The 22,716-nt window shown below is 36.8% G+C and overlaps 1 protein-coding gene across 12 annotated transcripts in view; it reads right to left on the bottom strand.

The window, feature by feature from the left end:
• Nucleotides 1–2,088: 2,088 nt before the first annotated feature.
• The window catches only part of FMR1 (FMRP translational regulator 1), a 36,623-nt gene continuing 15,995 nt past the window's right edge, over nucleotides 2,089–22,716 (bottom strand). The window contains exons 6-17 of one of the 12 annotated variants that reach the window (XM_032619663.1): nucleotides 21,863–21,956; nucleotides 21,660–21,776; nucleotides 19,190–19,360; nucleotides 18,975–19,053; nucleotides 15,490–15,599; nucleotides 14,661–14,795; nucleotides 14,092–14,154; nucleotides 11,463–11,549; nucleotides 8,765–8,960; nucleotides 7,039–7,221; nucleotides 6,460–6,542; nucleotides 2,089–4,254 (exon numbers count right to left, since the gene is read on the bottom strand). In XM_032619663.1, coding sequence (XP_032475554.1) covers nucleotides 4,093–4,254; nucleotides 6,460–6,542; nucleotides 7,039–7,221; nucleotides 8,765–8,960; nucleotides 11,463–11,549; nucleotides 14,092–14,154; nucleotides 14,661–14,795; nucleotides 15,490–15,599; nucleotides 18,975–19,053; nucleotides 19,190–19,360; nucleotides 21,660–21,776; nucleotides 21,863–21,956 — 1,480 coding nt within the window. In that variant the 3' untranslated portion in view covers nucleotides 2,089–4,092. Of the gene's footprint in view, nucleotides 4,255–6,459; nucleotides 6,543–7,038; nucleotides 8,050–8,764; nucleotides 8,961–11,462; nucleotides 11,550–14,091; nucleotides 14,155–14,660; nucleotides 14,796–15,489; nucleotides 15,600–18,974; nucleotides 19,054–19,189; nucleotides 19,361–21,659; nucleotides 21,777–21,862; nucleotides 21,957–22,716 lie in introns of those variants that run through there. The other 11 variants (XM_032619665.1, XM_032619664.1, XM_032619668.1 and 8 more) reach the window with 11 other exon arrangements.

The following is a 22,716-nucleotide window of genomic DNA, read 5'->3' as shown; positions in this document are numbered from 1 at the left end:
ACTCACTGAGCTCTCCCACTCGACACTGAGCTTCTTGAAGGCCTGAAATATTATCTCTATCCCCAAGAAGCCTGTGAAGTGCCTGCTATATAGTGAATGTTCACTAAATATTTAATGAGAACCAGATGAAATCAGGTGGGTGCTTCGTTAACAATTACTCTGTAGTTTTCTCCATATAGAACATGAATACCTTCTTAATGCATATACGACTTTGGAGTTAGGATACCTTAGCAACCACTTACTTAACCCATGAAGAAACTGGAACTTGGAGAGGTGACATGACTCTTCCAGCAACCACCGAGCTAGTCTACGGCCCGGTCAAGTGTGGGATCTACCTCCTGATTCCTCCCTCTTCACAGCATAATTCCTTAGGTTCCTTTTTATCACGTAGTATCCATGCTGCACTTGCAACTTTTAATGATATATATTCCTTGAGCACTAGTACTCTGTTCTATGATGTAATACCTTACAGGTTTTGATCTCCAAGGAAATCTGACAAAGACGCCTTAGTATTTACCAAAAATAACACTGGAATTTTTTTTCTCCTCTTACCATAAACCATCTATATTCTGTATGATACTGAATAATGATGATATACCCCAGGTTCTCAGGATTGCATGTAACCATCTTTTGTTGACACTTACATCTTCCTTCCAGTTTTGGACCTGTAATCAAGCATACGGTATATAGAAATTGGTGGGAAGACCTTTAGGCACTTAGTTTTGAAGCCTATCTTTAATCATTTAGCAAGTGCAACTTGCAAAGACTTTTAATGCCTCTCCCATTAACATAGAACTCATCAGCATAAAATACAGATTTCCCCGTTTCTTCATGGAAAGTTCTGAGAGAAATGGAAAGTAAATCTCTAAATAGACCCCAATAAAATTTTTAAACAGCCCTAGATAAACCCACACAGGGAAAGACGATCAAAATTTAAATACTGGTACACATTAAGCCTTCTGAGCAATCAAGACTAGCATCTGGTAATGGCTATTTCAGAATAACTGCTTATCAGAGGCATCAGAGGGTCATGAGGGAAAGATGCTATTTATGGCCATGAACCAAACTGGCTCAAAAGTGATCAAATCGGTATATTGACTCTAAAAGGCACTATATTCCTAACCACCAGGAACAGGATGATCATGGTCAGATGGGAGAAATGCCTCTGAGTGAGCCAAGTTGAGTCTCAAGCCTGCTGCCACCAATAGGTTGTCCACGTGTAGCAAGCACTGAAATGTGAAACCAGGAAAACCCAACAAAGTTACTTGAGGATGGCTGCTATTTTTCAAAATAGACATATTTAATATTTTCCAAATGGCAAGGTAAGTTTATGTGTGCTCAGACAGGAGTATGTGTTTCACACGGTTTAGTAGCATCCTGTGTAATTAATGTGTTCAAATTCTCTAACTGGGGATATGTAGAATTATTTTCAAATATCTACTTTTCTGCTTTTTAAGGGCACATAAAAGATTATTTGCAAGGCATAATGTATGCTTTGCATGATTAATACCTCCCCCCATCGTTAATTTTTGTTATTTTTAGAAATTTAAGACCAGGAGCAAACATCTGTCAGACTAATTTTTTGCTTTTTCATAAGTGCAACTTTTTAATAAAAATTTACATCTAGATAAACAATCTTCAGATTTTTGAAACTTTAATAAGATTTTAAAAACATCATGACTTTGAACTGAAAAACATACACGTTTAGCACACAAATATTGTAATATGAATAAACTCCAACTCCGTTTGAAAACATGTGACTCAAATTACAGTTTTAGAAGTTAGTAATTCACATTTAAGCAAGTTAGCGCCTTGCTGAATTCAGCCTTTGTAAAAAAGAGACTTAGTGCATATTGTAATGGCACAATGTGCTTCTGTACCATTTTGTTGACTTTTTTCACCTTATTAAACAAGATCAAGTTCTTGAAAGTTGGTAGATAACGGCTAACTTCCTATGACATGTGAAATTTCCAATGGTAATACAGTTACATTTTGTAACAGAACGCTTTATAGATTTCTTTTCCTATCTTAAAATTTTAAAAGCAATCATTTGTAAGGATTGCATCAACGTCAATTTAGCAGAGGAAGATCAAACTTTATTGAAACTGCTTGCATACAAAATATATTGCACTATAACCAAACAAATGTCAACATAAAATCCAATCTGTTGTTGCTAATATGTACAGAGAATATTGCCCAAGAGCAGTTACATTACAAGGTCATTCTACCTTGGTTAATTATCTACAGTATTTTAAACCAAACAGCTTACAGATGATGTGTGCAAGGTACCAATTTCTGTTTTCAAATACTATACATTCCCAGAATAAATAACTAGAAATCAACATTAATGTTTGGCAATACTTTTAAAAGACTTTTTAATATTCTTGAAATCATGTGCAGTTTGTTGCCATTTTTATATGCTTATTTGTATGCAAGGAAAAGTAACCGTAAAATGAAAATTCAAAGAAACAAACCCACAAAATACATCAGAGGCAGAACTTCGGTTTGCACGGCTCTGTACAGATTCAGTGGTACCCCTACTTGGAGTTATTTTTTAAGAAAAATATAACATCTTAGAGTGAAGGTCCTTCACATATTTTTCCTCTGTAAATCTTGTTCATAAGAAAAAAAAAAAAAAGAGAGACTCAAACCCAAAATCCAACACGTCAAAAAACTAAAGAAAAAAAGTATCATTTGTTAACCAATCCTAGTCTGCTTTCCAATTCTGCTTATACATTTGGACCTAATATTTCAAAGTTTACAAAACATTTAACCTGCTTCCATTGTTTCTTAGACAAAGTACCTGTACTTCACAGGATTATTATGCACACATGGAAATGACCTTCCTACCTCCCCCAAATAAGCTTGAAATTAAAGTATGAAAAACTTCACAAAACATGGGGAGGACAGAATAAAAACAGCTCTAATTTAAAACTGGTCATCAGGCCAAAGAGAAGGCATATCCTACTAACTTTTGACCAGGAAGATTTGCTCCTAGCTGAAAATGTTTTAGCCTCTCTCAAATGCAAAGACAGTTATTTCTTCTCCTGTCTATATAGAAAAATTACACATCCCTCTCAATAACACTATTTGTCAAACTTCAGTGCAACAAAACAAAAACAAAAACAAGTCTTATTCTTTATACTGCCTAACCTGATGTTTATGTAAGAAAAAAAAATATGGAAAGCATGCATTCTTCTATAAAGTACTAATGTTTGACAGGGTTTGCTACATCTTTTAACATTTAGTGTTTCCAACTTATCTTCCCTGAACTCTGCATCCAAATATAATATTCCTACCTGCCAAGATATAAAAAAGGCACAGATCATACAACTTTTTTTTTTGCTAATGAAAATGACAAACGTCACATCACACACATCTCAGGGTCCACTAAAATACTGGAAAAGTGGACCAAAACATAAACTGACACAGGACATGAAATGTCATTGGCCTTCCGTATGAGACTGAAAACAGAAGTGTAATATGATTACCATAAATGCTATTTATTCAGAAAAACTGAAATGTACCAGTGAGTTATCACCCAATGCAGGGTAACGGTCCAAATTAAGAAAAACACCACTGCTTGGTATTTAAAAAATAAACCAAAAGAAAATCCTGTCCTGAAGTGCTAAGTACACTTAATTACTTAAAAGTAATGTTTCAGGGGCTTCTCTGGTGGTGCAGTGGTTGAGAGTCCGCCTGCCGATGCGGGGGACACGGGTTCGTGCCCTGGTCCGGGAAGATCTCACATGCCACGGAGCGGCTGGGCCCGTGAGCCATGGCCGCTGAGCCTGCGCATCCGGAGCCTGTGCTCCACAACAGGAGAGGCCACAACAGTGAGAGGCCCGCGTACCACAAAAAAAAAAAAAAAAAAAGTAATGTTTCAAAATTTTAAGATCTGTTTCTTTGTGCAAATCTGAAAACTGTTGCTTATGGCCAATATGACAAAAAATAAAATTCTTAACAGAACTGGTGTTCATTTCATGCCCTGTGCCACCTTGCCTACTATTTGTCTTTGGCCTAACAAAGTTTCTAATATGGAATAAGAATTACGGAAATGGTATAGGGAATATAACTCCAGAATTATGCCGTTTAGGGTACTCCATTCACAAGTGGTTGCTGACCATCCATGCTGTCTGGCTTTTCCTTCTTCTGGTTACGATCTTTACCCGTACGCAGCCGGTTACCTTCACCGGAGGTATTCTGTAATGTTTTAGTGTGGACACTCCTTTCATTATTGCAGTCAACTCTGATCTAAAACAAGTTACAGTTGTTATATACACAGACCATATCCTACTGTAATCTGTAATTGGCCTGATGAGAAATTTAAGCCCGAAGGGTAAATTCCACATCTTAAAAGGGGGATATGGGGGTGAGAATAGAAGAAGTGCAAGAAATTATGGTCAGGTAGGATCTTTATTTGGTTTCTGATTTTAAAACACTCTTCTTTAACTGGAACACACTGGTCATCTCACTGTGTCCAAAGTTAGATAAAAACTCACAATCCTACCATGTCTTTTTCTAAGCTTTAGTTGACATCTTTATGTCTATCATGAGTATAATTAAGTTTCCTTACACTGAGGGCTCTCACTGTCTTACAATAAAAAAAATACGAGCGTTGGTTTCTAGTAGCTTCAGTAAGGCTACTTACTTGCCTTCAGTAAGGCAAGTCAGATGATCATACAACTTGAACTCTGAAGAATAAGAATGGTACAGGGAAATTTGAAGACACTAATGTGTGGAAGAACTGGAATCCCAGGAAGAGTGTAGAGATGAATACAATTTAAAAAATAATATTCTGAGATTTATGCAATATTTTAAGTGCCAACACTGAACACTTAAACACTGCTAAATAGACTTCTAGATGCTGTACAAAAGGAAGATAAGGGGCTTCCCTGGTGGCGCAGTGGTTGAGAATCTGCCTGCCAATGCAGGGGACACGGGTTCAAGCCCTGGTCTGGGAAGATCCCACATGCCACGGAGCAACTAAGCCGTGGAGCAACTAAGCCCTTGAGCCACAACTACTGAGCCTGCGCATCTGGAGCCTGTGCTCCGCAACAAGAGAGGCCGCAATAGTGAGAGGCCCGCGCACCGCGATGAAGAGTGGTCCCCACTTGCCACAACTAGAGAAAGCCCTCGCACAGAAACGAAGACCCAACACAGCCATAAATAAATAAATAAATAAAATTAAAAAAAAAAAAAAAAAAACAAAAAAAAAAAAAAAGGAAGATAATATTGACAAATGGGCCTAAAACAATTACAAATATTGATCTGCTTCAAGTACAAATGTGACATATAATCCCAAAATGGTTTGCTGTAATTTCAAAGCGTGTTTAAGTGTTGGTCCTGGGTGACTGTTTTAACTGTTGGGTTGTGAAGAGCGGAATTATAAAACTGGTACATAAATGCCTTACATCTCTGTAAGGCACATATGTGTGCATTATTTCATCGATCTCTATCTATGTCTAAGGTCTTTTCTATGCTGGTCCTTAAGAACCAGCCAACGGTTAACACCTACTTACAACCACTATGAATTCTAAGAAATACTCCATCATGGAGTTTCTGCCCTTAAAAATCATCTCTCACTAATCTTGGGTATTGGTCCCAAACCAATCCATAGGCATGAAGGAACCCTAACTACTTGGATTAAGTCTTCAGAATTAAAGCAGAAGAGAACATGGGTTCTGGGAATTAGATACCAGTATTCAAATATCACTCTACCGTATGCCATCTATGTGATTCAATCTTTCTAAACATCAGTTTACTCACCTATAAAACAGAATAATAAAACTTTTTACACTTCAGGGGGCTGCTGAAAGATTAAGTAAGATAAAACACACACAGAGCACTCAGCAAAGGTGTCTGTCTGGACACGCTCAGGGGTAATTTCCAAATTACTTAACAATGGGTTCGGCACAGGTGATTACCACTTGAGATGGGGTTCTCAGAATAGAGGCTGGCTGTATATAAGCAGCTGACTGATTCAGCAAGTACCAGCTGAGTGTCATCAGCCCTGTGTATCATGATTATTACCCTTGAGCCAGACACCTTTTTTCCCTTACTTTCCACTCAAAGAGGACACTCTATCCAAGCAACTCAGGGGAGGAGGGACCCACAGGGCCGACGCAAGTCTCTCTTGGTTCATTCCTGGATGTTTCTTTTCTTGGGCAGTTGGTGGGGGGGTGGGGGGGCGGTTGGACCACCAATGTGGTATTGAAGTCACACTGAGGCTGCAAAGTCTTCAGAAATACTGAGACTGCATATTCTCTCGAGAAATCTTCTTTGTGTACTTGTCGCAAAGGACTAAGACTGCCCACAAATGTAGTGTTGAAAGGAAAATATTTCAATGTACCAAATTCACAACCTTTGAACACGCTTAAAAATCAAGTAAAATAAACTCATACATCTCAAAGTACTGTAACTCAAACAATTTAGATGGAAAGAGGCACACAGGTTTACCTGGAGGGATCCATCTGCGGCTCTTCCTTTAGCCTCTCTTGGATTACGCGGACGATTATCTGTTCGGGAGTGATCATCGTTTCCTATAGGGACGTTTTTAAAAGGTTCGATGGTCACTGATTCTGACATGCTTATTGGAAGTTCTTTGTTCCCACATCCTCAATTTATTTAGATCCACCACAGAATCTAACATAGGATCAACAACCTAGTGATTCCAGTTACACACTGGCTAATAACCTAGCATGCTACCAAAGAACAGAAAATATTTCTAAGGCATCACAATTCTGCATCAGCTGTTACAGGTCAACCTGAGCTAATGATCAGACTGGGATGTTTAGAATACCAGAAGAGGTGAAACTAGTTATCAGTGTTTATTCATATATTTATTCTATGTGAACCAGAGGGAAAGGAAGGCTGTCTAATATTGCCGATTGCATGAGCCTTTCCCATGGTGACCAGTACAAAACCAGAGAAATGAGGGTCTTGGTAATACATCACTGAATCAGCAAGGTTTTTCACAGAACTTCAGATGGCTTTTACAACTGACCTTCATTTCTTGACAAATGAAAACCTCTGTACCTTTGAAGCCACCTCCGCGTCCTCTTCCTCCCTGTCCTCTTCCTCCACCTCCACGCCGTCGCCCGTCTCCTCTGCGCAGGAAGTTCTCCCTCTCTTCCTCTGTTGGAGCTAATGACCAATCACTGAGTTCATCTCTGTGGTCAGATTCTGTTTCAGAAGCATTTGATGCTTCAGAATTAGTTCCTATCGAGAGTTAAAAGTTATATACCGTTGTCCGACTTAAAAAAAAAAGTTAGGTTAACAGAAGCTTCCAGAGACGTTTCAGGGGTAATCCATTACTCTTCCCAATTTATAAGCCCACCAAAGAGTATTATCACCTTCCATTTTGTAAAACAAATTATCTTAAATTCAAAATGAAGGCTTCCACAATATTTGAGGTAATCTTTGTTTTAAACATTTTTGGTTCTCATTAAAAAAAATAAAAGATTTTATTAGCCATCTAAGTTCAAACCTGAGTATGCCACATCATTAAACAGCTGTGCTCCTTTAAACATCTGTGCTCTCTGGAGGAAAAGTTGTCTACAACAGTTAAATGCAATACCTTGATCAACGAAACCTCTATAAAGAGGGTTCCTTTTAACGAGGTTTGGCCCAGGCACAGAGGGGAATGCATACATTTTGGTCACCTCAGAGAGGGTGGCAAAGGTGGCCACCATGGCTACTATCTCAGGGAAGGGTCTCTTGTGTGATAAGGGATTGGACCTAGCTGAATGGGGATATGCTTGCCTGATGCGTGGTCCACAACCTTCCCTCCCACTCCCACTGGAATAATTGATCATTATAAAGGATTTATTGTAATAAACTTGTTATGCCTGAGGGGCTGGGTTAATGACATAAGGGATGGGAGTGGGGAAAAGAGCTCCACGGTGACGGGGGACTTCAACAGCATAAAGAACAGACTGCTGGGAGAGGGATTAGGGGTTAGGTTCAAGGTTGGCCTTAGGAGTAGGTGTCTCTCTCCCCGACTCCAGAATATCAGCTCTACTACCTCTCTCTCTTCCTCTGTTGGAGCTAATGACCAATTATAGCTTCACCATTATAGCTTCATTCCTGTGGATCTTGAAGGCTTTTCCATCTTAAAGAGTTCCTTTTTGAAATGCAAATATTTGTGAGATGGATTATACCTTATACCATCATAAGCAAGTTACATAGTAGATACACAGTTGAGCAAGAAAGACAGTAGGCACTGGCAGTGGGACAGCGTTCAATGAAAGGTACTGGGAGAGAAGAAAGAAGCGCTGAAAGAAGAGCTGAGAAGGCAAAGAGAAGCTTCGCCTACTTCTTGACTGTGCCTAGGGCTGACTTTGGCTATGCCACTCAAAATCACCTTACGAGCCACAGGATGCGGACCCCTGATTTACACAGTCCATCCAGCAAGTATGACCAGCACATGCCTGACGAAAAATGAGCCACAGTACACAAATGAAAAAAGTTTTGGCTATACAGTAATAAAATCAGGAAAGGCCTTAGGAAAGTCATCAACGTACAAGGGCTTAAGCAGATTTATCCCCAGTCAGAACGTGGACAGACTCACACCTGCCCTGTGAACTCTATGTGTTATTATCAGGTTTTTACTCTATGTCTCTTGCAACACAATTTGACGCACTGTGAATTGGAAACCATGTAGTGAGAAACTGTTATAATGGGGTTCTAATGAGTATTAGAGATTAGCAGCTATTAAGTCTAGGAACAGATAAAGTTACTGAGTAAAATGCTTAGTTTGTACCTGAAGTATATCCAGGACCGCGTCTGCCGTGCCCCCTATTTCTGTAAGGTCTACTACCTCGACCCATTCCTTGACCATCATCAGTCACATAGCCTTTTTCCTTATCTGTACGATTTGGTGGTGGTCTAGAACTAGCTCCAATCTGTCGCAATTGCTCATCAATTTGTAATCTCTCCAAACGCAACTGGTCTACTTCCTATTTAAAATATACAAGATAACAGTAAAAATAGTTTGACATTTTACTTAAAAATACCTTTCTCCTTTTCATCAGATAAAAAGTATACTGGAAATATTTCAATTTCAGTTCTAAATTTATAGTAAACACTGTTACACAGAATTATCAGGAAATTGAATGGTCTCCTTAAAAATAAATTTACTATAGATAACATATTATTGATGTCCAGAATTAGAGATATAACAAAAATACTGAGCATTAAAATTATACTGATAGAATTTAAAGTTATTTAATTTGGCACTATTATCCAATAGATCTGCTAAGGCACAAATATGCTAGTTTTTGGACCTCTTGATAACAGGATATTGAATAAAACAACTCTAAAACGTATGAATACAGATAAATGACATTTAAGGTTTAACCAGCTAACCTTAAAAATCACACATTGTAAATAATCTTAATTGAAATAGATTTGCCACTTAATATCTTAATTAACAAAACATTGAGTCTGGGCCATCTTCTGCTTTCAAAGAACATATACTATGGCAGGTCTTTGGACGTGACTATACAATTAAACAATTATCTTCGATGAACTGAAGATGTTTATATTCCTTATATAGGGGAACTATTTAATAGTTGACAAAAACAAGTTGGATATCTTATATCATGCCTTGAAAACCTCTTAAAGACTACAACTCTGCTAGAACAAGTATGACGAACAGTATAGTCAGTTGATCAAAATATACACCTGGGGTCCATTAACAGACCCTCACACACAATGCTTCCAATATGCTGGGTTCTGTCAAATCCAGATGAAGTCTCAATTCTAACCCTTCTTCCAATCTACCCATAAGCATCTATTTACTAGCTATAGGGAACTGGATCCACAACTAGAGTAGCACTGGGTGTCTCAGTCAAGCAGACACCGTCATAGGGACCGTCCACATGAACAGTCACTGGGGAAGCCTCTGTAAAGCTAGGTTCCTAAAATCTTGGTTATGGCAGCCTCAGGAAAAGGGCAGGTAAGAAACTAGATGAGCTTCATCTGTGCTCTGAACCAGAATTTGTTTTACAGAGGACTTGAACAAAGAAGAGACTGCAGCTGAGTGAGTGGCTTACTCCAAAAGTATAGTTAGAGCTCATGGAATGGGTGTATCTTGCACAGAATGGTAGTCCAGGTTATCCCACTGGGGCAAATCAGTCACCTTTTGGTGAGAGATGCCAAGCCCACTCGAGGGAAGATCTGGTGATGGAAAGAATGGCAGCAACAGGACAGCTGCTGATAACCAAAAAAGATATTCAACTCAACTGTGAAGAATAAATCAAAAGATCTAAGGAAGAACATTAGTCAAAAGAACAAGGGACTGATACAATGCAACCCTAACTCTCCAGGTCTTCAAAATTATTTAAGCTAAGAATGTGAAGAAAAACACATACAACAGATTACACATAAAACACACTTTAAAACAAAAGTGAATAAGCAAATCAATGGGGTATCCTATCCATGCAAACCTTGCTGGATGAAACCTCCCCACTTGCAATTATTAACTGACCACCATAAGAATGATAAGAAGTGCCTATTTCTCTTCCTTGTTTACATATAACTATAAATTATTTAATTTTATTTCTTTAAGAAATCAGCCAAAAATTCTTATTAAGATAGCATCATAAATAAAATAGAAACTTGGATTGCTTTAAAAATACTATTTAGTACCAGTTACAATATATTTTTGATACATATGGATACAAAGAAGAAATTATAAAAGTGACATGGGTGAAATTCTATTTTATCAAATTACAGAACATTTGGCCAAAAGAAATTTTAAAAAGCACCTAGTCTAGGGAGGTGATTTGCCTATAGACACAGAGCTAGTTCATGGCAGAAGAGAGACCACAAGCAAATCACTGGATTGCCAATCCAGTGCTCTTTCTGCTACGCCTTGCAGCCTCCTGGTTCCTGCTTTCCAGTTTGTAAGCTAGAGGAGGCATAACCGTACAAATACTAACTAAAATGTGCATTTATAAAACAATACAAATTGTTTCTATTTTGTAATAACAGAGTATAGAGAAAATTACGAAGGGTAAACATTTAAACAGAGGACTTCATGAAACTCTGGGATTTCCTTGATAAATGACATAAAAGGGACAACAAAGGCAAGTGTTACAGACACGAAATTTGTCCTGGAAAAAACTCACAAGGGCTAGAAAGGATCAATGGGATGAAATGTATTTTTGACAGGATTGTCTAAAGTGAGTATAAGGGTTTAACAGAAGAATAATGGGAAATAGGGGAGTTTCTTGAGAACTGGGATACTGGTCCTTAATTTTATAATGATGGAAAACTGACTTGTGTTTTCAGAAGGAATATAATAAGCTAAACGAAATGAACATTTTTTTCTATTATCTTTTACAGGTCTTTGATTATCATGTACAGGCTAGTATGAAAATTGCTTTAAGACTTACTATGGAGTTTTTATATTTTAGTGCAAAAGGTTTCAACGTTAAAGTTCTTCCTGTCCTCACCTTTAAATAGTTCAGGTGATAATCCAGAAGAACAGTGGCATTAGCGATGCTGTCTTTTGTTCCCACAAAAACAAATGGTACCATACCCTGAAAAAGAAATGGCAACAATAATCCTATAAAATTAATGGTGAATTAATCTGAAAAATGCAAATAATGACTAAATCCCTAGCACAGGGTCTGACAAACAGTAAGTACATGAAAGTTTGTTGAAAATATAAACCAATACCTAAAAACAAAAGTAGTTGGTAAATTTTACCCACCTACTGTGTATAAGGACAGATCAGTATAGCAACCCTTAAATGCATCAGGTTACTATGATATAAACACTACTAATAAATGTTGGTAAACTCATAAATTATGTAACTCAAAATTATATCAGCTTTAACATGAGAAGCATAAACAAAACAAATACTTTAAAATACTCTAATTCATTTACTACAGATTTTATCTAGATCAAATTCTTTAAAAAATAATTCAAAATTAGATACCAGGGTACAAAAGTAGAAACTAAACCAACTTTGCTAGCTGAGTCAACAGAGTACAAACAAAACACAAACAAGAAGAATAAGAAATTAAAATGCACTTAGTAATTATTCTGTGGGGGGGGGAAAAACTAGGCACATCCATAAGCATAAAATTTAGCATTTCAATATACTTCCATAATGCGCTCTGAACATAGTAAAGGACTGAATCATCAGGAAAGTTTGATCTATGGTACTACTTTATTATAAGGATAGATTTTAAAAATGGAGTAGACTAAAAATGTATACTTCTAGCCCATCAGTACAAATGAGAAAAAAACTATTTCTTGTCACAGTTATAGGGAAGCCTAGGCCAGTTGTGCAAACTAATAGCTGGCAATTATGACATTCAAAGTTAAGAATAATTCAATATTCGGCTACTGATGAAATTCACATGGTTACTGATATTCACAAGTGACTAAAGAAAAGCACACAGGAGCTTTGATGTAGATACATTAGAATTCTCTAGGTGAAATTTCTAGGTGTGAGAAGCCAAGAAGCTTACAAGTATCACCCTTTTAAAAAGAGCATTCAGGGCTTCCCTGGTGGCCCAGTGGTTGAGAGTCTGCCTGCCGATGCGGGGGACACGGGTTCGTGCCCCGGTCCGGGAGGGTCCCGCATACCGCGGAGCGGCTGGGCCTGTGAGCCGTGGCTGCTGCACCTGCACGTCCAGAGCCTGTGTTCCGCGACGGGAGAGGTCGCGGCGGTGAGAGGCCCGCGTACCGCATATAAAAAAAAAAAAAAAAAAAAAAAAAAGCATTCATTTGATAGGTGTGGGTACCGCTGGGCTGCTTTTGTTTGCTTGCGCTCAGTACACAGAGTCTTACATGCATGTGGGGTTGAAATAGGTTTTTTCTTTTTCCTTCCACGTGAACATGGCTGTTGATAGGGTACAAAACTAAACAATTAGGAAATACTGCTTGCAGACTGACATCCATCTGGTAAGCAAGGCACTGCTTCCTAGTAACAACAACCACCTAATGAATCAGGTGCCATTGAAAACCCATGGGCTTCATATGGATTTTTTTTTGATTGAAAAATATATGAACTATGGAAACAATCAGGCCTATGACTCAGATCTTTTTTTCTCAAAAACATTTCTGACAGTTGAGTTTTTTCCCCAACTTTGTTACAAAGCAGTTAACCATATTATTTTCCAAAATGCCCTACGATGAAATGCTACGCCCTTCCCCCTGGATCACATATGACCAAAATAAGCTTGAAAATCCTATGTCACAGATTTAGTTGATCAACGGTGGAGCAAATAATGAAAAAAAATTCTCTTTCAACATTTCCAAACTGTTGATGTACCCAAATGCCACTCTAATTTAAGCACATTACTAATGGACCAGAATGGTTAAATTACGACAAAGAAAGGCAAGAGCAGACACCAGGAAAAAGTGATTTCCTGTTCTGGGATGAGAACTGGCCTGCCCAGCAGAGAGGAATATCCAATCTACTTGCGGTTATATTTCTTTTTACAAAATGGCATTTTTGCTTTTAATCTCTTGTGAGTCATAATATTCTCCCCATAAACAGTTCTCACAGGCCAGGTTGAGGGCGGGTGTCTGCCCTCAAGGAACTAACAATGTGACTAGATAACTAGTAAATATCTATGTAGTAAGCGCTACGATAGGGGCGAACACATCAGGAGCATGAAAGGGGGAAAGGCTCTTGAGCCCGTCAGGGGGAGGGGACCTATGGAAAGTATACAAGGAAAGCTGCACAAGGAGTAAGGTCAAAGCAAGGTGGCAGGTTGGAGGAAAAAGAGTGCTCCAGGCAGAGGAAACATGTGCATACGTCTAGAAGCAACAGAGGGCAGAGTAGTGTTTCAAGAACTCTAGGTACTTCAGGTATGGCTCAAGCCTCTCTCAAGTACAAGGGAGAGGAGTGGTAAGAGGTGATATTGGTCAGGGGACTGTGAAAGAAAGGCCCTTATTATAAGCAACAGGAAGGAATATGAGCTTTTTCCCAGGACAATGGGTCCACGAACCCAGACACTCCTCCACATCCCCCAACTCTGACGATCATTTGTAGTCTTTCTTAACCAGGGGAATAAACATTAAAATATAAAATTAAAATTTATTTTTCAAGGAATGTTTTCCTACCTGCCAAGCCTTGAGTTCAGGTTTCTGGGATTCCCCTGCTACAGTTGATGAAACCACTAACACCTAAAGCAGTATAAGGAATGCAAGTGATGTCATTAACTATAACAAACGATACACAGAAGCCTGAACGCAGGACTTTCACTGCAGGACTTCTAAATCCATTTCTAAACAATTAGGTTAGTTCAAATATTGAAAGTCAGTTTTAAAAATATGGTTTTAAGTAGTAACTTATGCATCTAACAGAGGGTACATTTTGAGCTACTACAACCTGTAAAATTTCAAGAGCTACAGCATGAAAAAATAAAAGTCCACCCTCAAAAGAAAAATGTGACCACTGAATGCAACCCTGTATTTTATGTTTACAGCATAAGATTTGTCACTGTGAATAAACTGAAAAGTAGTTATCACTTTGGTTTGTAATATCTCATAAGCTGGCAATCAGATTTGAAACAAATATAGCATGAGTAGCCTTATGAGCCTAACCACAGAAAATACCCAAAACACCAACTGTAACATTTGGGCTGAAGAAATTACTTTTAGTATAATTCAAAGTGACCATTATTTCTTACCCTCTGGACTTTTGTGCTATTAGGCTGAGAAAAATGAGTGCTGTTTTCCTTTACATCTATATGCTTTTTTTCTTCTGAAGGAGTAGGTCCAACCCTTGAGTTACTGGAAGGTAGGGAATTTGGTGGCATAATTTCCTTGGTGAAAAACACAAAAGAGAAAAAAAAAGGACCAATTTCTAAGACTTTATTTAGCTCCATTATTGTATCAATGATATTTTTAAGAACAGAAGCTATTATTAACAGGCTTGGTAAACAAACTTACAGAATGCAAACATTATGCAGTAAAAACGCACAAAGATTTAACTTCAGCTAAAAGAACCTTGACAAAAGATTATGAAATATGTGAAAATTATGGCAATTTGAAAGGATTTTATTTTAAACAGTACCATTGTACAGAAGAGCACACCCTTACCCCCCCGCCCCAAATACTTTAAAAAATGTAAAGCACACAAAATAAGCAGACACACAAAGTAAAAAAGCCAAAGGATGAAAGCCAGAAGACCTAACTAGTGTCCCAATTTTGTCTCTGTCAGGAACATTAAGTAATATGTGAAGAGTGCTTCAGACTTTTTTTTTTACATTTGTGATTACTCATGTTGAAGATCAAGAAATAAGGCTTAAAGGGGTTAAAGTTACTAATCCACAATCACAGCATTAGAGAATAAACAGAGGTCGTTATCTACAACTGCAATTAACTGGAATGCCTGATAGACTTTTTACATTCACATTATGTGCATATCGGAGGCCTCTAAGTTACTATGTCAAATAAGACAATAAAAGACTTTTACTTTTATTAGAGAAACCAGAAACATACGCACTAGAAACATACCTCTTCTTGTGGAACATTTTTCTCATTTTCAGCTTCAATTCTCACCCTCACAACTCCTGACTTGTCCACAATCTCCTGAATCAGTTTTCCATTTTTTCCTATTACTTTGCCTAAGGTAAGAAATGAATAATTCATGTTTGGTTTTAAAAACACATACCTCAAACCAGTAAGCACACCCCACCATAAACGATCACATTTTATATATACGTATAAAATTTCATATAATTTCAGTTCTTTCTTCCTCCGTATCTGTCTGTCTGTCTATCTATCTCAAAACCAAAACAGAGACTCTTTTCAGAAAGACAGAGTCAAACTGGCTTTCCATTTTATGAGGTCATCATTGTTCAAACTCCTCTGGTCAGGTATTAGAGTTGATTAATACTTGTGAACTGATAATACTTGTGAACTGATACAGGCAATTTTGAATTTTTAAGGCAGTTCAAAGATAGGCTCTTATTTGGCATAAAAGGGCATATTTTAAATGTTCAGGTATAGTGGCGTGTATCATTCTTTCTGCAAAGTTCTATAAAAGGAATTAAGGAAAAGGACAGATAGTAGAAAATACATTCGCTTCGTTCTTTGACAATTTCAATTCTATCTGTACCTGATTTAAATCTGCTTCTTTGCCCATGGCAAATATTTTTAGAATTTTATATGGCATATTTATAAAAGGTACTCTAAGTTTAAAAGTGGCTTAAGCAGCTATAAGTACATCTAAAAGTACACATTCTTCAGGCCAATGTGTTAGTGGACTACTCTTGTGCATTACTCACAGATTATATTAGTATGTTAGAAGGTAAAGGGATTAGTCAGAGTAAAAGATTAAGAAATCACACTTTTAACTTAAAACTACAATGGAAAAGCTTAAAACCAATTCAAGATTAAGTTTTATCAGTATCATCTGTTAAAACTCCAAAGACTTCAAATACCAGTAATGAATCGGCACTCGATTCTCTCTCATTTTATAAAATTTAATCATATACTTAACTGGGAAATGACTGCTTTCACAGCCATCATCATGCATTAGTGTAAAGCAAGACATTACAAATATTAAGAACAACTGATTCTAGAAATCTACATGTGAATTACATCTGATTCCAAGGGCTCTCCCAAGGTTCTTAAAGCACCCAGCACTGGCCACGCCCATCATGTGCTTGCCCCACCATTTCACCTGAGGTAGGGATGGGGAAAAAACTGGAATCGAAAATTTGCTGAGCCAATCCTAAATAAGAATGCAGGGAAAGCCCTGTCAAAGCACAACCTTGTGGTTCTTCTAATCAGCATAGCCTTGGCACTCTTGCTGTGTGTGCCAGCCTCACTCACCCCCATAACCTCTTTTGACTGGTCATAACCTGCATGACTGGTCAGTGGTCAGGGAAAAGGACTGACACCACTAAATCAGGACTCCTGAGTTAGGTCTTTCTGTCAATTATTTCAGCTCTTCCTCCCTTCAAACGAAAAGGGGTGGAGGGAGGAGAGAGTCTTCTCATGGTTTTTTTCTTTATGTCTATAACACTTATTAGACCAATTCACTGTCAAAGTGGGTGAAAAACAAGCAAATTTTTAGAAAAGAAAGATAAATCAGTGTACGTACCAAAGAGAGTTTGTGGGAAATAAGAGAGATCATAAGTCATATTGTGGGACTTGAAAACTCATACAATACTTATTAGACATCTCCCTATAGATCTGCCTTGCCAAATTTTATACAAAAACGCTTTCTGAAAACTCCCAACATTCCCAGTGCTGGAAGAGACAGCCTCTAAAACAGAACTGTCTTATTTTTCTAGGTAGGAACAAAATGAAAATCAGGCTTTCTGGTGAAAGGTCACTGCTGGGATCCTCTTCTGTTTAGGTAAGACCACAGGTAGAATCTACTTTTAATAGCAAATAATCCAATTCTACATTACATAGTTATTTCCAATTCCCAACTGACAGCTTACTATAATTCTGCTGTACCGAACTGGAATTGTTTTGAATAGGGGAAGGAAAGAGAACTACATTTACAGAGTCCTCTACTATATCCAGAGCTTATGTAATTATATTTTTATCTATAACTATCTATCTATATCTTCCTATTTAATTATCACAATCCTATATGGTAGACACTATGATCACATTTGTTTTAGAGGTGAGGAAAGTAGACTCAAGGAGGCTAAGTCAGCTGCCCAAGGCCAAATAGCGACCAAAAAGTGAAGTAGAGCTGAAATCTGGATCCAGCACCTACACCCAAGACCTTTCCCTATCATCAAGCCATCTCTAAAATGAACTTTCGTGAATCTGATACAGAAGTTTTTATTCAGTAATTTTTGAAAAAACTGTATAATGGTTATATTTTCTAAGAATTTCTAAATTTAAAATAACTTTTCTAACTATAAAATGTATGCAATTGCTTGACAAACTGTAAATAAGAGGAAAATAAATATCATTCACAACCCCACTTATCCTGAGGTAACCAGGATGGTACTAATCACACATTTCCCATACACACAACTGGTGTGCAAGTTACCTCAATAACATTACATAGTCATGCTCTTCAGTTGTCTGTAGTATATAGTTGAGAAAATAATTCTGCATTATTTCACTAGTATTTTATACTTCATCTTCAAACTAATTGTCTTTGGGAGAAAAATACTATTCCAAGTGTTTTTTAATGGCATAGGAAGACGTTTATAATTCTATGCTGACAAAAAGAGCAGGCTAAGTAGAACTGAAAGTACGTGAAAAAAATGCATAGAAAGTCCTTATCTTCTCCTTTAAACATTTCAAAGGGCATGCATTAGTTTTTATAATCAGTCATGATATCAAGTTAAAAATTTTTTAAATATATAGGCAGTGTGTCCCAATTTTATTTATAAATTTAAAACATATGTAGTATTCTTGATAAAACTGCACTTTGTTGATATGTTCTACTAAAGATAAAGAGTTCCCATGTATTTGCTGGTACTCGTGATTGGTGATGATCATGAAACAACTCAAGTCAAAATGAAGAATTACTGTTGACGTTGCAGAAAGCCCTAGAGACATTCGGAATTACTTCTAGCTTTGGAACTTATTAGATTTAAGTAACCTATATTCAGATCTTCAACTCTGAGATAATGAAGAGTGCTATCATTTTATAGCCCCATTAGAGAGATCAAATACCAGTCTATTCCAAATTATAAAAAGCCCCCAAATGTCATTAATTTTGAAAAAAACATATTTAAGATATAAATACATATAGTGAAGAGGCTGTGCAAAATTTATCCTTCCAGGGACCAGTAGGTTTGAACTAGAAATGCAGTATCTTTTGCACACCTTCTGAAAATGTAATCTTTGACTGTATTTACCAAATATTTTTTGTACACTGTAGCAATAGACTATTTCAAAGACTAAGCTTCAGCTAAATGACTCCCCAAGTGAGTGAAAATGGAATTCTATCGGTATAAATAAACTGTTTACCTAACTTTTGCTTTTGTAGTGTGTGTCAAAAGCAATCGCCGACTCACCTACTAAGTTCCTTGGAACTTGTATGACATCTTCAGCAAATTCCAGAAAGCTTCGAGCCTTTTTCACTGCATCTTGATCCTAATAAAAATGGGGAAAAGATTTAAATCAACAAAAGATGAGCCAGAAAAAAAAAAAAAAAAAAAAAAAAAAAAAGATGAGCCAGCTAAAATACTATTTTTTATTTTAGAAAAACACTATTTAGTAAGATATTTACCTCCCCATAAATATGAAATGTGCAGGTATCTTCATCTAGATCGATAGCTGTGACCCCAGGTACCTTTCTGGCTTGCTGAATATTAGCACCATGAGTACCAATAGCTAGACCCATCAGATCTTCTCGTACGATAAACTGTTCGTGAAACCTTGAGGCAAGTTGCCTTGAACTCTGAAGAGAAACACACATCTGATTTGTATGCTTTATCGACTATTAAGACAACTGTATTTAGGTCAGCCATGTAAATTATCTTGACCCTGTATATCAGGGACCTATAAATCAGTTTCACTTGGAAACTAAGAGGTTTAAGAAAATATTTCGCACAGTGTTAAGTACTTTTTAGGTCACTAAAGGTCTATGCCATTTGATATATTTTTGTTAACAGGAAAGGGCTTATTGACAATTTTCCAAGGTAACTTTTGCAAACCTATTTGCAAGGCTGCCTTAGTTAACCAATGACATCAATGTAATACTTAAGAAGCAGATCAAATGTTCCCAAATAAAAACCAGCTCACTGGGTCTGACAGACTCAATATTAATTAAGTAAAAAAAAAAAATTTAAATACCATCTTTACAGAAAATTGTATTCATTTCATTTTTAAAATTCATTTTCATTGGAGTATGGTTGCTTTACAATGTTGTGTTTCATTTCATTTTATTAAAGGATATTGGTGTGTGTGTGTGTGTGCATACATTTTTTTTTCTAGAAACAGTGCCATTTACATAACTTATCACTAGATACTGTGGGCCTAGATAGTCCTCTGATGAAGCGATGACATTAGAAGGACACCCTCCCACCCCTACCCCCAACCTGAGTAAAGGAATCATAAAAATTTTGGTATAGTAATTAAATTGAATGATCACAGAGTATCAAAGATTTACAGCTTATCTTACATATGTGCCTGCAACCTAAAATGAGATCAGAGTCTGTAAGACCTTGTGATCTGGATCCACAAGTAAGATGAATTCTTTCAAATATTCAGTGATGACTGAACTAGGTTATACTGACACCTCAAACTTGTGGATAATCACTCTCTTTAGATAGTATTATCAAAATTTAATGTTTAGTTCTAGCATGCCATTAATGAAAACCAAACATATTAGTGGCTCATGTTGAAAAATGGAAATTTCGTATCTGAATATGTGGATCTCTTTAATATTAGTAGTGAGAAAAGACAGGCATGCACGCTAGTTTCTCATTATTCAACATACCTGATAATTTGAATGAATGAGTGTAACTACTATAAACAATTTAAAAAGTATAAAATCCTTTTTTGTAAATTAGAGCAACAAAATGTATCAAATATTCCTAGGACTTTTCAAGAGGTCATGTTTTTTGAGTCCTGGTTCATTCACCTGGTTCATTCTTTTCAATTGATAATTCACTGATAAATGATAAGCCAAAGGTTTGATAACAGACCATTTAAGAAGAATTAGATGTTTAAGAAGAGGTAAATGAGTATATTTCCACAATACTCACAATGAAAGTAAGGAGGCTGTTCTGGCCTAAAAGCTATGAGAGAATCACTAAAGAAACCACAAACTTGTGAACACAGGGACATCAAGAAAGAATGAGAGTAAAAACAAATTAAATAGACCTCCATATGGCCGTAAGGAAAACAAAGTAGCAGAAGGAGATATGAATGTCTCCTCTCCTGCTGAGAGTTCAGCGATCACATATTAAATTGGAAGGTGGCACGTTTCACAGGGTTTTACAAGAATACAGCCTTTAGTAGTAGTCACCTTCTCTCTTAAAATGCAGTTTGGAACTCCTTTTTTTCTTTACTATTTCAACTGCATGGTGTTTTCCCTCTAACGAAATGAATAATGATGAGGAACTCTGGAATCTGACAATAATATACTTCAGTTGGCACATTAAACTAAGATCCATTTAGTTTCTATGGTAATGGATGGAAGTACTAAATAGTTATCAATGAAAATAAATGTATGGTGATGGAAATTATTGGAGGATTAATAAAAGTAGATAAAATGCACCTTAAGAGACGAAATAGTAAGTTAGGGAAATAGCCTCTGGCAGGAATCTGAAGACAGGAGTTTTAAAGAGTGACAACCAATTAGAATGAAGAAGTTCTATACCCTTTTAAACAGAGATAAACATACATAATGAAAGGAATATGATTAGATATTTAAATACTCTCTAGTACTTTAATGATAACATGTTATATGGAAGAAGCATTGCTTCATTTTATTAGCAGCTTTGATGAACTTCTAGTAAAAAGTGAGCTGGCCAGAAGTTCCTTAGCATACATAAACTGCTGCTTAATTCTGAAACCTCAGGCATAAAAATTTTAGTACGATTATGCACTGTACAATTTAATTTTTCAAAATATAGAATATAAGGAATTGCTAAGAAACAATAAATAAAGGACAAGCTGCCCATATTCAAGTTTTGTAAACACACAGTTATTTCTAGATAATCTTACAACCATCCCTAGGGAAAGCCACATACCTCTAGCTGCTTACTGGCTTCCTCATTTCTCAGTATCAGAGACAGCTTAGTGCGCAGACTCCGAAAGTGCATGTCAATCAGCATGTGTGCACGCTTTGAGGTGACTTCATTGATAGACTAAAGGATATAAATCAACATCATTATTATCAAAGCAAATGCCCTAAATGAAATACACCAAAAATAGACAACTCAAACACACTCACCAGAATGACAAGCTGATAGTTTTCTGCATCATAAGTTACAGAAAAGGCACCAACTGCCTTTTTAAAGTCCTTATGTGCCGATTCTTTGGCACACCTAGAAATAAAAACAATATCCACTGTGAAGTTCAGATGACTGATTACCAACTACTGGTACAAATATATACAGAGACATTTGCACTTAGTAGAACTGTAGATTCATCTTAAACTTGATTTATGCAAAATATGCTCTATCCATTTAACAGTTTAGTTCCTTTGCTGTACATTTCTGATATACTCAGGCCAGTCAAGCATATAAGATTACAGAGAAAGGAAAAAACCAGTTATGTTCTTAGGGGATTACTGGTGGTCTTAGATGACCAGAGGTGACATCTTTAGGGGAACCACTCTCCCCTGCAGGCTTCCTGATTTCAGTTACATATGGTAGGTCACTAATTTTCTTGAGTCAACTGTTGAACACTCTTGCGGATAGCTACAGGATACCCAATTTTGTTTTGCTGTTTCTTTTCTAAAGAAAAAGTACTGACCAATTGAACGGAGAGAAGGAAATGATTAAGAATCAGAAGGCACAAACATACATATGCAATCTCTATAATCAAGAAGCAGGATTTCTGTGTATTGTGAAATACAAGTTACTGTTTATCTAAGGTGTGACATGTCCAAATCAAACTTAATATACGCCCTTGATGAAATCTTTAAAAAGGAATTTCTTCTCTAAAAGGTCTTTAAGCATTACTTCAGATCAAGGATTATAAGAGAGATGACCTTTTGAAGCTTCTTTAAGCTCTACTTGTTACATATTTATCTGAAAATACTAGCTAAAAGGGAAAAAACCTGGACAAATCTCCATTGCCTAG

Source organism: Phocoena sinus, chromosome X (genome assembly GCF_008692025.1).
Source record: "Phocoena sinus isolate mPhoSin1 chromosome X, mPhoSin1.pri, whole genome shotgun sequence".
Taxonomy (NCBI): Eukaryota; Metazoa; Chordata; class Mammalia; order Artiodactyla; family Phocoenidae; genus Phocoena; species Phocoena sinus.
This window is presented reverse-complemented; position numbering and strand designations above follow the sequence as displayed.